Below are 16,018 nucleotides of genomic sequence, written 5' to 3' on the forward strand. Positions count from 1 at the left end.
GTGCCATATTACCAGTAATGTTAGCTGGCTCCCTCAAAGAATGACGGCCATTTTCTCTACGTTACAACAGCACTTGATTCAACAGTGCTTTATATAAAATACCACCCAATATAGAAATGCTGAAAATTGCCACAAAATAATTTGCGTGTCGCTGACTCCTTGTGGCTCTTACAGTTGCAAATAACTTTTCAATACTAACTTGAATCTTGTTTCATTGTTGATGCCTGATGTCCTTGCTAAACTGGCCACACAATTGTTTTTTATCACAATCGCCGAAAAAAAGAAACATATTAGTATCAAGTGCATCACTTACTTTTTGTGGCTATTCTCTTGCATATAGTACTATTCTGGTGCTAGCAAAGGCATACAAGTGCGCACTTAATTTAATTCTGAACACTGACCCAGCTCAGTAACATATATGGGAGATGAACAAAGAGATTACTAGTTGAGGACCTATCTAGAGTGACTGACAAGACAACTTGCAACAGCACTCTGTGGGTGGCCCCTTAACATACAACATATTTAATAATAATAATAATAATAATGGTTCACAGGAAGAGAAATGTGCCGTATCTGTCACACTTGTCTCTGTGGACACCTGAACCATGCCAAAGCTCCAATATAGTATCTGTATGTAGCTGAAGCAACAAGAAAAAAAAAAAAAATATTGCACACGAGAATGCCGGCAGTACCACTCAACTCCGAACAAAAGAGCACAAGTTTTGTAACTGTTGCACACCATGTATTCTCAACAGCAGCTCTTTAGTACAAACTGGTAGGTGGAAACCATCTGCATCATGACTGGGGACAGGTACGACCATCCCATCGCAGTGCGGGCCTGCCAGCAGGCTTCAGCCTGTCGGAGGCCAGTGCTAAACGTCAGCGGCGGGGGAGTGATTTGTGCGCAGTGGGTCCCAACAGAGGGCGCTACTGCGCCACCTCAATCGCAGCCATGGAAGAAGAGATGTGGCCAACCTGCTTCAGAGGGCAAGCAAACTGCTGGCATACGCCATGGGCTTGATGTTTGGATGGGGCTGCAACAACAGAGAAGGCAAGAAATGCGAATGAATACAAAGCATGTTTCCATGATCACTGCAAGTTAAACTGCATTGTGTTTACACAGCAAGCAAACTAACAAAGAGGAGAAGAAAAAAAAAACACTCCTTTAAGGTCACCAGTCACACTTGCATCCATCGCAGGGCAGAGGTATTTTCCGATTCATGCCAGTTGCCTCTTTTCTACACCACCTGTTCATTGCATTGCACTTCCTAGCCAACATATTTTTTCTTTTCATTTGTCTAGAATATGATTAAGCGTCTTCTCTCATTTACACTGTTCTCTTTGATTCTCTCGAGGCTATACTAGTGATCATTTCCTTTTCCATGGAATGCTGTGCTGTCCTTAATCAATCAATCAATAAAAAAGAAGTGAGCTTACAATATATGTTTTTCAATCAGCAATCCAGAGCAACTCTCTGATGCCACGAAGGAGCAACATATCTAGAGTTCAGGAGCCATACCTCTTGATCCAATCAGAGATCGGGATCTGAATCCAAATCACCCATTGGAAGCTCTCTGGTTTCTCGAAGAAAGAAAACTTGCTCTGAATCGCCCACTGAAATACTATGCCATTAGTGTACCTAATGGAGTTCCCTAAAAGTGAAATAGATTTATAACAAATGAATAATTCTTGTGAAAATTTATAACTGCTTAGCTGTACCTCATAGAGGCATGCAGCTGTCTCCTGTCTGCATAGGTATAGCGTAGGAAAAGAAAAAGTTTCCTGGAACAAGGCTCTGATCTGAAGATCACAATAACACTACGGCAAGTGACTAATAGCTGTTAGTAATGGCTACCCTTTTTCCAATTTCGGTTGAAAAGACGGCAGTTTTTGCGTGCAATTCCTGAGATACTCGCTTTAGTTATGAACGCCATATTTTGTTTTCAGTGTTTTCACTTGACATGCTACTAGAAAATACTCCTTTTAGGTAACGAAAAATTTTGTTACAGTTGTAGTAAAGAAACTGCCCAGGCTTGGTAATGCTCCCACGTCAGGCTTAACTACAACAAGGGGTTTCACCCTACCTCAGTACATCTCCGGTACTACATCGACTGCCATGCTTAAAAGGAAGCTGAAGGGAATGGCAAGTCAGGTTAGGCAGATAGGTTAGCATTACGTGACAGCAAATATGTTACCTTTATCAAAAAATAAGAGAGTTTTATAACCCATAAAACTGCATGAAAACTATGCGTGACTAGTTGCGAATTCCTACACTGACGCGTATGAAGCATTTGATATTTACTGAGAAACGCTATTTCACCATATCAACCACCACTGAAATACAAGGAAAGCAGCGCAGTGAGTGTTGCCAAGAATGCGAAGTTTCACAGTTAAAAAAATATTTGCAACAGACGATGGAGAGAACTGGATTCCAAGGGAAGGAAAGCGTAGCAGGGGGCGACAGAAAGTTAGGTGGGTGGATGAGGTTAAGAAGTTCGCAGGGGTCAAGTGGATGCAGCTAGCACAGAACCGGGTTAAGTGTAGAAATATGGGAGAGGCCTTCACCCTGCAGTGGGTATAGTCAGGCTGGTGGTGGTGATGATGATGATGGAGAGAAAGGAAGTGTTGAAAATTTCGCGGCTGGCATATGCAGGAAGAGCTGTGTCCACTGACTGGTCAGAAAATTGCACGGCAAAAAAGTATCATAGAAATGATGTCACTGCAGTTAATCCTTCGCAGACGCTTCGAACGTGGAAGGGTTTCGGGACATTCCTGCAATGTAGCCATCTTTCCAAGCAGAAAAAAAAAATAATGCTGGTAGTAAATCAAAGATGGCAGGCACTATATTGTCGCGGCGATTCAGAGAGGCTAACCATGGCACTCAGCAGCCAGCAGATGGTGCCATTTATGTGGAACTTACCACGGCTTCATATGTTGTGAACTTGGGTTTCAGGTCGCCACCGGTCATGGTGATGAAGGCCCCCTTGTTACCCATTGTGTCACTGCACAGACAATAAGCAAACACAAGTAAATTAAAGTGAAAACATGTAAACCTTGTCTTGACTATGGGCCATTAAATGCCAAGCCACGCAACCACATCTGCACACCTTCAATTTCAATAGTTTTGCCTACGATATGTACAGGCTGCTGAGCAGCAACTTGCCCGTAATATGCATACTGCTGTGAGCAAGTGCTCTGAAAAAGCTAATATGAGGGACAGCGAGAGGCCGCCTAGTTTAAACAGACATTTTATTTTGCGAAATTTGAGTTAAAAAACGCTTTTAGTGCCCACAATGCCGTGTGTTGGCCAAAGAAATATTTGTATTAGATGAGCCCTATTCCAAAACCAATTGCTGTATACCACCACAGTGAAAACAGTAGTACCTGCCCTTCGTGTATGAAAGTGCACAAACTTGAGTTTTTAACAAATGTTCAATAGATGGCAGGACCAGTCCAAGATGCGAGAATACCTGGGCTTGCACTCAGAGTTAAGATCTCATCTTATGGTACCCGCATACTAAGCATACTGACTTCATTTCTGCTCTGGCTACAACTTCCATCCTCACATGAAGACTCTTAGCAGGACACTAAGGGCAAAATCAAGACGACCTGCATCAACTGATTACTGTATCCTAGTGACAAAAGGGCTTCTGTGTTCACTGAAAATGGAGCTGTTTGAGCCGGACAAGGCTAAAGAGTTAAATATACAGGCATTACTGTTTCCGAAAGTAATCTCTGGTGATGCCAATGAAGGTCCCTTTTAGTGCAAGGTCTATTTGCCTTTCCAATTCGCCAGTCACTTTCTGCCAATGATCATATAAGTCTTCTCGACGTTGACATAAGTTTGAGTCAAGTGATGGCAAAAATAAAAGAAAAGAACACTGCATTTCTAAATCATTTAATATATTTTGAGCAATAATCAGCTTTTGTTTCGTTTATGGAGTATAATGGCTAGAAGCGACTCGTGGTCAGTGAGGGATGCTATAGTGAAGGGCTCTGATTAAATCGACTGGCCGTGATTCTTTAACGTGGGCCAACGTTGCACAGTACAGGAGAGCCTGGCATTTTACCTCCATCAAAATGTAGCAGCTCTTACAGGAGGATCTCTGAGGTCAGAATATATTGTGATTCACTTACAGTATTGACATCATAAGTTTGAATTAAGTGAGGACAAGGCTATTAGACTGAATTTTCTCAAAAAGCGCATTTTCTTTTTTTTTTTTGCTTCTGAACATGTCAACTAAAGTACTATAAGACGCGTAGAATTTAATTTAATGGAAAGAAAAGAAATTTAACAAATTTGACTTCGGTGCTCCTATTCTTTTGGGATAAATAACGAAACGAATAGCACAGTTAGGTGGCACTGCCCTACTAACTGTCAAGCATTTCGTTTAGTCCCACTTGTTATCAACCCTAACCCAGCCCATGCACTGACCAGTAGTTTGGCGCAGAGAAGACGGTGACGCATTTGCCCTGGTGGGCTACTTCGTAGCCATCGGCCTTGACCTCATGGCTACGCACGATATAATCGAGCTCGTTCCGCTGTAGGAACCGCCGCGTCACGTCCGGCCCAAAGTGGATGCCCACTCCGCGCTTGCTGGGTGACCGGCCGTCCTGGGGCTGTGGGTCTGACCAGAGCAGCTCGCACATGATGCCCTCCTCTGGCGGCTGTCGGTTGCGGGGCGTCTTACGGATGTCGTCCAGCATCACGTTGTCGTCCGAAAAGAGGCCGCCGTGCATCACCTGTACAGGGCACAGTCTCATCATGGTACTGACCATGTCTGAGTGTCAGCATGCGAGTGACGTCATATGTGCGGTGCTTTGTTCGGCCCACTCCGTGTATTGAAAATGGGACTGAAAATGTCTCAGACAAACACTCCACCAGCTGAGTAAGACAGAAAGGAAGCAGACTGAATGACAAACTAGGAAAAAGCAGCGCACCAAGACAAAGACGAGGAAGGAAGGGACAAGACACAGCACTGACTAACAACTGATTGTTTTAGTACAAGCGGCCATGACTGATAAATCAAAGAAAAACACGGACAAACAATCTGTTCATTCACAAGAAAATGGATTCTAGGGCAGCAAAAGAAACTTGTGTTATTTTTTTTTTTATATGGCGACGGACGAAGTGCTAACACATGCTGGGCCTAGCTTTGCAATCTCAGAAGCCTCAATGATCTTTCCTTTAGTTGCATCTTTTTGGGGCTCCGATGCATAACAGCAAACGATTGGCAGGGGCTGCTTCACATTAACAAGAACAGCCTACTCGGTGACACTAACATCAGCTGCAGGTATAGCGGTTATGTCCTTGACCTCACAATGGTTTCTCCTTGCCCTTGTCTTCTGTTGCAGCAGTGACAGGCAGTCAACGCTCAAGCAATGTTATTAAAAATGTGGTAAGTTTTACTTGTGGTCTTCAGCCCGTCCTCTCTGTACTGCTTCATGCAAGCCCCAACAGTTAAATGAACAGGTTTCTGGTGATACAGTATGCTAAGGACAATCAAAGCATGGCTGGTCCTAACAAAGTGGATAAAAAAAGGCTAGAACTCGAGCATGTATTATTGTGGGTACTCCAGAAACCCAGTACGAGAAACTCTCGACCACATACAAAGGCAACGCTAATCTATCTCCGATTTGCTCATTGCACCTTGAAGGAGAAAGACTACTTTAATTAACCGCCTCCACACTCTGCCTTTCTTTCCTTCTAGGTAAGCGACCTTCACAAACTATAAGCACGCCTGTTCAAGCTGACCCGTACATTATGTCCAGAGACAAGGCGGGGCTCATCAAACAACTACACCTACAGCAACAGCACAACAGGGAGAATCGCACACTATTTAAACAAAACTATCACAAGTACTCACCAAAACCCTTTTGTTTATAAGGTGGGCCAGAGGAAGCCAGTTGAAGACTTCTGTGAACAGTTCAGCCATCTTGGGCGTGTACCTACACAGGCATCGGTTAAGGAGACCCCATGCTCGGGCAGAGAATACAGGTACAGAAGTTGCATTTACAGAAAATGCCCAGACCAACAACCTGGGTTTAAACACCTTTATATCTTAAGGTATAATGTCAATCTTCTTCAATCACTGCCCTCTTAATTGATTCAATACCTCAAACCCTGCGATGTAAGCAGCACAGACTTCACGTGCTCGTCTACTAGCAGGTAGCACACTGCAAATGGCGAAAGGCAGGTAGCTGTGAAATGTATCATTTCTTTATTTATTTGCCCTTTCTTTCATGCATGTCCGGATTAGAAGGTGGATACAGACCTAAGAAAACCACATTCAAGTTTCATTGGAGCTGCACCTGCCACACGTGTTTGATACTGTGACCATTCCGCTAGCAAAGCCACATAAAACGGAAGCTCAGTGTTAATAGAAAACAGGCTCTCCGTCTTTTGCAGTAAATAGTATAGCCACTGTATGGTAAAAAACAAAACAAAACAAAGGCCATTCACAAAGGATAAACAGGGTGAACAGATGTCTTAGACAAAAGCAAAGTACAAAGAGCCTAGGCATACTTTTCTGAGTAAGTGGCAAGGCAAAAAGGATGAACAAGTAGAAAGAGAAAGAGCAGTGCAAGTTCTGTTGAGGCATCCCGACAGAGCAGGCTAGATGAGCGACTAGAATTAAACTATGTGAATTCATTTAAGACATTAGTAGTGGTTGGGATTTCTGGTTTCTATTTCTTGAAAATCGACAGGCTTTTTTCGGTGTCATCAAAACTTTCTTAAATTAAATTAAATTGCCATTAAATTAAAAAAAAATAAAAGTAAAAGTAAATTAAGTAAAAAGTGAAGCAAATGCACGCTATTGACTTTTAGCATTTCTCACAGGTTCCCTAATTGAAACTGGCAACTGCCGTATCATATGTATGTGGGAGAGGGCTGCTCTCCCAAACTTAGGAGCCCAATAATAATAATAATAATAATAATAATAATAATAATAATAATAATAATAATAATAATAATAATAATAATAATAATAATAATAAATAATAATAATAATAATAATAATAATAATAATAATAATAATAATAAAAAATTAAAAAGAAAATTCAATCAACTGCTCTACATGTGTGCATATGTGCACACGTTCCATGCACTGGTACTAACCAGACAACTAAAAAGAGAATCGTTTTAGCTCATGTGCTCCTGAATTTTGAACGCATGGTGCGCTATGCCCACAACATTGTTGTTAACCCTTTGAGGGTTTTTGCGGTACCGGTACGGTTTCAATCCTCCGTTTGAAATCTCGTGCCCTAATGACGATGCATGCTCAGTGGGAGGTGCTGCCATCTCCTAGGGCTTACAAGAAGCACTTAGAAATTATTGCGCTGCCTTCTTGCGAAGATAAACAGAAGTGATTCTTCGCTGCAGCGTGTCACCCGGTCTGTGGCCGCTGCCCTATCGTGGTTTCGGTTTCGTGACGTGATCCCAATGTAGGAGCGAAACTTGACTTCTATCTTCATAGGCGCTTCTGTGCAGGGGATAAACAGAACTGATTCCTAGCTGCAGCTTGTAGCCTGGTCTGCGGCAAGGCCCTTGCATGGTTTCGGTTACACCCCTCCCCCATGATCACAATGGAGGCGCGCAACACTTGATTTTTATCTTTATGGCCCCTTTGGGTGCAGGGGCCACAAAAACCGATTTCCATTTTTATTGGGGACAAGCTCACCAGGTATTCCTGCTCTCCTTGTGGCTTCCCGAGGTTCTAGAGTTTGCAGTGCGGAGCAACGTTGACTCCAAAATACGGTTCCTAATATTTTTCTACAACTTTTCCGTGACTTTACTCATATTGAACTTTAAAAATTCGCAATAAAGTATTTTGACCATCTGGAAAAGTTTTTTTCAAAAAAATTCGACCCTCAAAGGGTTAATAGCTTGAGACAGGCAGCTTGAACGTAATGGGCAGACGGAGCAGAAAATGACGTTCATTAGGATGATGACAACGTTGATGATGACAGCCTGAGCAGTGGCGACAGCAAGAAAGTTTAGAGGGCACTCTGGACCACTGAAGTGCCATGAGGCAAAAGCAATTAGCATGATGGATGATAGCCCTCCACTACAGCACCTCAATTTCCCTCTCTTCTTTCACTCCCATCTTCCTCCCTTCCTTTACTGTGCAGTACAAGTGTCCGCAGAGAACTGCGACAGATACTGCATCTTTTCTTTAGTGTAAATCAATTTCAAAAGCCTCTGATGCCTGCTGTACTAACGTCTCCTAGACATCTGCGTCGCTTCTGTTTGCTGTGTGGTGCGCCGTTCAAGGAAGCGCCAAATAAAACATGCCGCACGGACGCCCGGCTGGGTCAGCTTCGTATATGCATGAATAGCCTGGTGACATCATGACCAGCCGTGACGGTACATCCTGCGCCCCTTGTCGAACACAACCAACATTTCATTGAACGCATCAAAGTTTACCGCTGTTCTATAATTCGTTTACAGGAAAGGAAAGGCGCAGTATCTGTCACTTGCAGAATCCCACTATCATCCTCACGGTAGACAAAGGGAATTATGATGAGCGTTCTATATTCCTCATGGTACAATCTTGTGATATTCCGTGGAATTTCGCGAAGGAGTAGGACACTTCTCGCGAACAGATGACAGTATGAGCCATTAAAAGCTTTCACCTGAATAAAGAACTTTAAAGCTATTTGGAACATATGAACATAGATACAGCACCAAACTGTAATGAAAAATAAACCACTTCTCCAGAAAACTGCGTGAAAATTTTATTAAAAAATGCCACTCTTGAGTAAGGGCCACGCACTACGGCAATTAAAAAGAAAAAGAATAATGTGGCCTTTACATGCATATATATGGCATTTACAGGCTGCTAGCGGATACTGGTATGCTTTCTCATGGACATTCATTTGCGTCCGACAGAAAAAGTGCGGTTGGAACTAGAACAGAACAGCATAAGCTGTTTTCTTATGTACGCAACTGTACTGCACTGTACAATGCTTCAGAGTGCACAATCGTGTACAATCTAAACATAGCACCATATTACTGCGTCCCTGGCTTCCGTACCTTAACTTTGTTTCTTGGCTCTAAGTTTCAATCCTGGTCAGTCGTCTGCTAGCTAAAGTGAGCATGTTAAGGATAGTGACGTTTTTTCAGTTAAAACCAAATTTTGAAAATTGAATTATGCAACTTTTATTGCTTTTCCCTGGTCCAAACCGAAAAGTTCAGTCCGCACATACAGAATACCCGCCAAGACCACACATACAATACAATCACTGTTCTGTCCCCACAACAGTGCACTGACAAGACTGCATCGACATAAAGGATACTTGGCCTTGACTTCCCCTTCGAAGCCATACATCTGGTTCATGGTTTGACTCTCGTGATTCCCTGTATAGCATTATCAAAAGTGCGCACAAGCCATCATAATTTGACGCACAAAAAGAAGTGGTTTTTTGCTTCCTCGCTTTTTCCTTTTCAGCTGGTTCCTTACCTCGTGACATGTACATGTGATCTGGATAGAGAAGCTTGAAGCCCAGTAGAGTAAAGATGCATTCCACTGAAAATGAACCCCGGTCCACAAAGTCCCCATTGAAAAGCTGGGCAGACAGGTCAAGGGTCCAACGCATGCGAAATGGTCACCACGAAACAAGAAAAAGAGGCAATTCCTGCCGTGCTAGGAGCCAAAGGATACATAAGGGTTGGTCTCGGATGGTAGTCCATTGAGTTCGAAGATGTTCATCAGGTCGAAAAACTGACCGTGAATGTCTCCGCAGATTGTAAACTTACAGTCCTGCAACCAAAAAAAGTTGCTGACGAGTTTGCACACGAGTTCATGCAAAAGTGACATTACCGATGGCACGTGTATGTCTACTAGGCTTGGCAGTGGCTGAAACAGTGCCTTGGCGTCGACCAGCATCTGTGGTAATGAAAGTACCATTCATCGCCATGGTTACAAAGCAAAATAACAAGAAGGAAAGGACATATTTAACATTTATACACGTGGCAACTATCACGACCTCTTGATTAGATATTGCTACCAAGATGACGAAGCGGGCAGTGACGCGGGGCGGAGCGCTCGCGCCAGGCCCGCTGGCCATTAAAGCATATTTCATTGTCATGTCATCACGTCATTCTGTTTCTGCTGTCTCGCCGTGTTCCATCGCCTCTCATGCCACCACGTAACAATATTGCCAGAGGATTAGACACAATCTGGACCTGGTCTAATGCCTACAGTAGGTTGGTTAGCTGCCCTTGTGGTAAGCACAGAAGTGATTAAATTAATAAGCAAGGGTGAATAAATAGTAAAATTCTGAAATTTAACAAGACATAAATATCTGGGGCAAACGAATTGGCTTTCAGTATAAAATTCAATATAAAACAGTTCAAATTTCTTCAAATTAGAAAAAAATCATGATACCCTGACAACAGAAAATGGTGCATAGTAGCTACAAGTCATCCTTAACTTGACTAAACCCACTGCAGAGCAAATGCCTTTCTCATATCCCTCCAGTTAACCCTGTCTTGTGCTAGCTGCATTCATTTGATCCCTGAAAACTTGTCAACCTTATCCACCTATCTGACTTTCTGCAGCCTTCTGCTATGTTCGCTCTTTCCTCGAATACACTTTGTTACATTTGACGACGACTGTGGTTATCATGCATTAACATGCTCTGACCTGCCCATTTCTTCTTGATTTCCACTAGACTGCTAGCAACTTGCGTTTGTTCCCAGGCCCAATCTGTGTGCTTCCTGTTTCTTAATGTTACACCTGCCATCGCCCTTCCCACAGCTTCCTGCACTATCCTCATCTTGATTTCAGGCCTTTTCTAAGCCTTTAAGTTTACACTTGTAAGTAGAATTGGTAATAAAATACAATGCAATGTATTGAGTTGTGAGGTGGTCCTGCACTGTTCCTCTTTTCGTACGTGCCTTGTTATATTAATGTTGGCCTTTACAAGCAAGATTAAGTAGGAGATTGCTGCAATGAAACTCTCTCATACTGTCTGTATGTTATTCAAGTTCTACCAAAAACGAATATTATGCCAACTAAGCAAACTTGTGTCACCACTCCATCTAGCCAGGCAGGCTACCCTAACAAAGTAGCCTTAGTTAGCCAGGCTACCGCAGCTAGACAGGCTACCCTAGCTAGAAAGGATCTAGTTCTAGCTGGACAGGCTCATCTGATCTAGGCAGGCTGTCTGAGCTGAGGAGGCCACTGTTGTGTCACTGCACTGTACCTTATAAGCATACTTCCGGTGCAGCTTGCGGCCTGCCTTGAAGGTCTCCATCAGCTCCTTCATGAACTCCAGGGTCACCCGGCCGTCCTGCAGCTGGGGCCCTCGGTAGTCGTCCTCAATGCCTGCGATCCACAGGTTGCGATTATCAACCGAAAGCGCCAACGCGTCAAATCTGGAGCATTGAAGTGATGCGTTTTGGCACAGAGGCCTATATTCAATATCAGATTCCTGCAGCAACTGGTAGCCATCAGCAGTTCACAATGATTAGCCCAAGCAGCAAATGTAAATTTGGCAATTTCCCTTGCTGTGCCACTGACAGACTCACAAAAAGGTTACTTTATAATTGAATTTCAAATTTTAGAGTGTGTAACAGTTCTTCTGCAATGTCACAAAGGGAGAGAAGGATCTAAAAAGAATCGCTTCCTCATTTCAATATGCTGGGGCAGCTTTTAAGAAAACATGCATGCCAAAAAGTGGCAATTTTTATTGAAAAAAACTGAGTTTTGTTACTTCACATATACAAAAAAAAAAAAAAAAAGAAAATGAAAGACAAAAATTTAGGAAATTATCAAAACCTGCTTAAAGTGTGGTGGCTATAAGAAATGCAAATCAGAACAATTTTTTTCCATTTTTAAATGCATGATATGTCAGATCAAGTCATGTATGAAATTATGCTCCTTGGCTTAGGCAACCCGGCAAGCCTCTGCTTTTTCTCCCCCAAGGCTGGCTTCTCCACAACACTTTCCCAAGAAGTAATAATAAATTATTTTCAATGCTGATACCGAGATTTTTAACTGGGCCTTTTTACAAATTTCAATACTGTTTTTATCAAGTTTTTATTTTGCACCAAAGAAAGGTGTTGTGCACATCTCATGCATTTATTTTAGTTACATCAAGTTTGTCATGCACAATGTTTAATGTTTCCAAAATGCACTATCTAGATCTTATTTCAATCATCAATATTTATGAGACTCAATATTTCTTAAATATTCAAGCAGCAGCCACTGAAAATGATGCGCTATAAAATTGTCTCAAAATAGTGCATCCTAAAGGAACAATATTAATTTGCTCATATGCACACAGAGGAGTGTTAGAGACAAGATAAATCATGCCGCACTACTCTGTCTTGAATATTGCCAGGTCCAACAGCTCCACAAGCATATACTATTTTTCTCTTATGCATGGCATTTAGGACATGAGAGAATCAGGCTATCCTAGAACTACAAATAGATTTAGAAAGAGGAGATCAGGCTCTATAAATGGCACTGTTTACATTCACCAAGTTTTATTCAAAGAAAACAAAGTTTTCCAAGTACGTTTCCCCTCAAGTGTGCTACAGTGCCACCACCACAACGGCATAACAGCTGCGGCTGTGAATGGCGACTCTAGTTACCTGTTTTCATTTATAAACAATAAAAATTTGAATAACAGTTTAGTTAAGTTGCACTTTTTTATGAGGCTTTGTGTTTGCACATGTACAACCTGCTGTTGTTTTCTACTGCAAGTGGAATGAGTGTGGACAGCAGCAGCACCCATTTTTGTATGTCTAGCTAGCCAGAACATAGTATCAGGAAAGAAACCTTGAAAATGCAGAAGACACTAATGTGGACCCAGGTCTCACAGTGGCAGTGCACTGTTTGTAGTTCTAGGTACTCCAAGTTGTAGAAAGGAGACAGATGTGTGTAGATCTGAGTTGGTATGAAATATAAGCAACTCATAAAAGCTAGAACAGAGATCGTTTTCTGGCCCTAAGTTCTCATGTGTTAGCATCTGGCAAGTTCCCAAAATGAACCATGATTTATGACTGGAATCAGGGCAGAGAAGTGGATGGTACAAGTGGTAACTAGCAATTGATGTTTTTTATAGTCCAGACCAACACTTTTACTCTGTTGTGCTTCTCACGGTTCTTGCTCCAACACTCTCTCATAACGGAACCAGGTAAAAATCAGTCTTTCACATTTCATTCTAATCATGATGTTCCGCTTTAGCTCACCAGCACGCGAAAGTAAAGTGTGCAGTGATGCTTTTCAGCATGACACACCAGAGAGGAGGCATGTCTTTGAGACATGAAAAGTATCCTTTTCCGATAGAGTCTTAGAGTATCTAATCTGAGAAGAGGCAAGAGCTGAGAGCACATCGTTTGAATATACGGTTAATATGGTGCAAATTCAAACACTGCGAAGAGGAGAACCAGTCAAAAAAAGAAAAAGGACAAGGACAAAGAGATGAGATGTACACCCCGATGACTGGTTTCTTGCTGTTTATGGAATGATTCACTGCCATTTTTTTTTTTTTACTGGTTCTCCTCTTCACAATGTACCAAATGGCCCAGATTTGCACTCTTTTGCAAAGTCACTCAGAACAGCATGCTAGTTCTGGTGCAGAAGGCACCAATGATAGTTGAAATAAGCCAGAGGACAACAAGGTTGCACTGCAGCATTCTGGCGACTCCCATGGTAGCCTATGCCTTACACATGGCATCAATGTCGATGCTGTCCGCCACCGATTTCTTGGAGTCGTCCACCGCAATGGCCCGCTCGAAGGCTATTCGTCGGACAACCTTGAGGCACTCGCTGTACTTCGCACTGGCATCGCGGTCGTTAGGCCGTGCTTTCGTCACCTGCACCAAGCACACCACACATTTGCCCCTATGGAATCTTAAAAGTTCCCCCCTACTATCCCAGCCACCACTTACCGCCTCAAAGTCTTTGAGTGCTTGCTTGAACTTCCCCAGTGACATGTATGCTGCTGCTCGCCTGTAGTAACCCTGTAGGGCCCAAATTGTGGCAACCATGACACTGCGTCTAAAACTACAGCACAGCAATGTTCAGGCATGGCTTTGACAGAATCCTGCCTGGAGAGGGCGAAGCATTGTGATTCAAGAAATAAAATTCGCACTCACCACGGAACGAAGCGAATAAGTACTTTTCTAGGTTTATCTTTCTTCTGAAATGGCTTGACTCGCCAACATGTGGAACATTAAAATTACAAAAGATTGCGTACACTACTTTAGGCTACTAAGGGATGGAGCCTTCTATAAAGAGCATTTTTCTTTTGTTCATTAGGGAGTGTATGACATTTTATTTTAACTAATAAACTAAAGAGCTGGTGACGTGCACGACACTGCCTTAGAGCTGTTAAAAGCATGACAGATAATGTCACCACAAGTGACCGACAATAGTAATATCGTTTTCTGTGCTTCGCAGTCAGTTCTGACAGTAACCCTAGCTGCAGTAGGTCAGCAAGGACAGAAATAAACACTGATGCGCACTCAGCACTACCTCCACAGATGTATATCGTTGAAAAAACGAAAATTACACCAGCAAATGGTTCTAGGCAGTGAACAATCGCTACACAAAATTTAATATACCTTTCGGACAGCAGTATTCCATTATGACAATACACAAAGGGAACTGCACTATATAAAGGCGCATCAACAGGCGACTTCGTTATGCATGCGCCAGCTGTGTTGGCATAGTGAATGATATTGTTCTACTGAATGGCCACCGCAGAAGAATGACATGGTGCTGTTTTTTTAAATATTGATAAGTTGTGCGGAATTCCTTTAGGTTCGGTTTATAGCACTTCGTCTATGAAGGATGTGGGTGCAATGGCATATAACAGAAGTGGCAGCTAATGTTTATCGAATCATTCAAGAAAGAGGCGCAGAGTTATAAAGAAAAGGACAGCCGCAGTGCTAGGCAAAATAGAGGACGCGCCGCCAGTCTTGCAGGGTTGTGCGGCCCCGACGAGATCAAACCTGGGTACAGCAGTGTAAAGTAGAATCGGCTCGCACATGAGCGATCGAGGCGCTCGACGCACAAGTTGCCGTAGCAAGCGGCGCACCTTCACGTAAGTCCGGTCCAGCTCGATAGCCTTGGAGGCATCCGACAACGCGTAGCCGAAGCACTCCGTCTTGAGGTACGCAAAGCTGCGGTTGGCATAGTACACCGCCTTGTAGGGGTCCGCCTCGATCGCTTTGGAGTATAGCTCGATGGCAGCGTTGAACTCTTGCTCTGCGAAGGCAACCGCACACAACACGGTGATCAGTGGCACGGTTAGCGCGCACGCCGACTAGCACCGCGGCCGGCACGTCCATGTGCTCGCCCGGGCGGCTCCCGACGCAACTAACACTTACTTTTAAAGTGATCATTGGCTTGCTCCTTGTACTTGGCGGCGAGGTCTTCCTTCTCGGGCGAACATTGGTGCGCGTACGATTCATTCTTCACCAAACACTCTGTATCGGAGCCGCCAGTTGCCTCCAATACCGCCGCCATGATCGACGCTGTCTGAAATTGGCCGCGTCGCACATTCGCATTCTTGGATCAATAATTTCTTGTTAAATAAATATATCCGCTAAATAAATGCAAAAAATAACTCACTATGCGTCTATTTGTTTAAAATGTTTAGCAGTTTATGGATGAGAAGCACACAAAATGTTTCGTAATACTCTTATTAAAAAAAAAAACACACAACAAAACTTGCTTGCCCACCCGCGAGTATTTGAATTCGCTTTGGTCCAACAGTTCACGCGCGAAGTCAGCTCCACGATTTGTACAGAACCGGATTTGTAAGTACTGTACAAAATTACTAGAGTTCGGCACCACGGCATAAACCACCCAGTTATTTTTTTATTTTCTCCACTCGCTACGGCGCTCTGACTACAGGCACCCAACTCTGTGGGGTTTTGGCGCTCTTCAGTAGCCAAAGAGTTCCTGAAACATCAAGAAACGCTCACAGCAGCCATAAACAAAAGTTTACGGAATGAAGGGTATTGACAAAAAAAAGTGAAATAATTTAGCCATAG

At 43.0% G+C, this 16,018-nt stretch overlaps 1 protein-coding gene across 1 annotated transcript; it reads right to left on the bottom strand.

Moving 5' to 3' along the window:
- Positions 1 to 720: 720 nt before the first annotated feature.
- Positions 721 to 15,509, bottom strand: PpD3 (protein phosphatase D3). The gene is made up of 13 exons (XM_084583385.1): positions 15,350 to 15,509; positions 15,058 to 15,227; positions 13,907 to 13,978; positions 13,684 to 13,831; positions 11,212 to 11,333; positions 9,825 to 9,890; positions 9,666 to 9,764; positions 9,465 to 9,570; positions 9,301 to 9,361; positions 5,868 to 5,949; positions 4,436 to 4,743; positions 2,921 to 3,002; positions 721 to 1,034 (listed from the first exon to the last, which is right to left on the bottom strand). The coding sequence occupies exons 1-13, from the start codon at positions 15,486 to 15,488 to the stop codon at positions 981 to 983; spliced, it is 1,509 nt and encodes a 502-aa protein (XP_084439511.1). The 5' UTR covers positions 15,489 to 15,509; the 3' UTR covers positions 721 to 980.
- Between the last annotated feature and the right edge of the window lie 509 nt (positions 15,510 to 16,018).

The sequence above is a fragment of the Amblyomma maculatum genome, chromosome 11, assembly GCF_055883805.1.
Source record: "Amblyomma maculatum isolate TAMU_Amacu chromosome 11, ASM5588380v1, whole genome shotgun sequence".
NCBI lineage: Eukaryota > Metazoa > Arthropoda > Arachnida > Ixodida > Ixodidae > Amblyomma > Amblyomma maculatum.

Bases quoted from the DNA above. Each gene is read 5' to 3' on its own strand.
- PpD3 (XM_084583385.1), bottom strand. From the start codon at position 15,488: ATGGCGGCGGTATTGGAGGCAACTGGCGGCTCCGATACAGAGTGTTTG. The intron at 9,571-9,665 runs GTATCCTTTGGC...CTGTCTGCCCAG, and splicing joins CATCCGAGACCAACCCTTAT to CTTTTCAATGGGGACTTTGT. The intron at 1,035-2,920 runs GTAAGTTCCACA...CTGTTGTTGCAG, and splicing joins TCACAACATATGAAGCCGTG to CCCCATCCAAACATCAAGCC.